This window comes from Penaeus monodon, chromosome 33, assembly GCF_015228065.2.
Source record: "Penaeus monodon isolate SGIC_2016 chromosome 33, NSTDA_Pmon_1, whole genome shotgun sequence".
NCBI lineage: Eukaryota > Metazoa > Arthropoda > Malacostraca > Decapoda > Penaeidae > Penaeus > Penaeus monodon.
The window spans coordinates 11,295,653-11,295,880 of NC_051418.1; the positions used below are offsets into that span (position 1 = coordinate 11,295,653).

A 228-nucleotide genomic window follows, 5' to 3' on the forward strand; every position below is an offset into this window, starting at 1 on the left:
GTATTACGTTCCTCACAACCCTTATTCTTGGTCTCCTTTCAGCCTGGCTGGGATGGCTGCGAGGGAACAGGACTGGGCGTCACTCAGTTCGCCGACAAGGTGTTTTGGAAGACAGAGGCCAGGGCGTTTTTCCCTCTCTGCGGCCGGGCGGAGGACATGAAGTGGTGAGGAGGGCGAGAGAGATAAACTGATTGATTGGTTGATTGATAAACAGAGAGAGAATGTGCT

General features: G+C 53.1%; 1 protein-coding gene across 2 annotated transcripts in view; it reads left to right on the plus strand.

Annotated features, from left to right (window-relative positions):
- The window catches only part of LOC119594030 (thiopurine S-methyltransferase-like), a 3,962-nt gene that overhangs the window by 1,318 nt on the left and 2,416 nt on the right, over window positions 1–228 (plus strand). For both annotated transcript variants that reach the window (XM_037943059.1, XM_037943058.1), the window contains exon 3: window positions 43–164. In XM_037943059.1, the coding sequence (XP_037798987.1) occupies window positions 43–164 (122 nt within the window). The remainder of the gene's footprint in view (window positions 1–42; window positions 165–228) is intronic.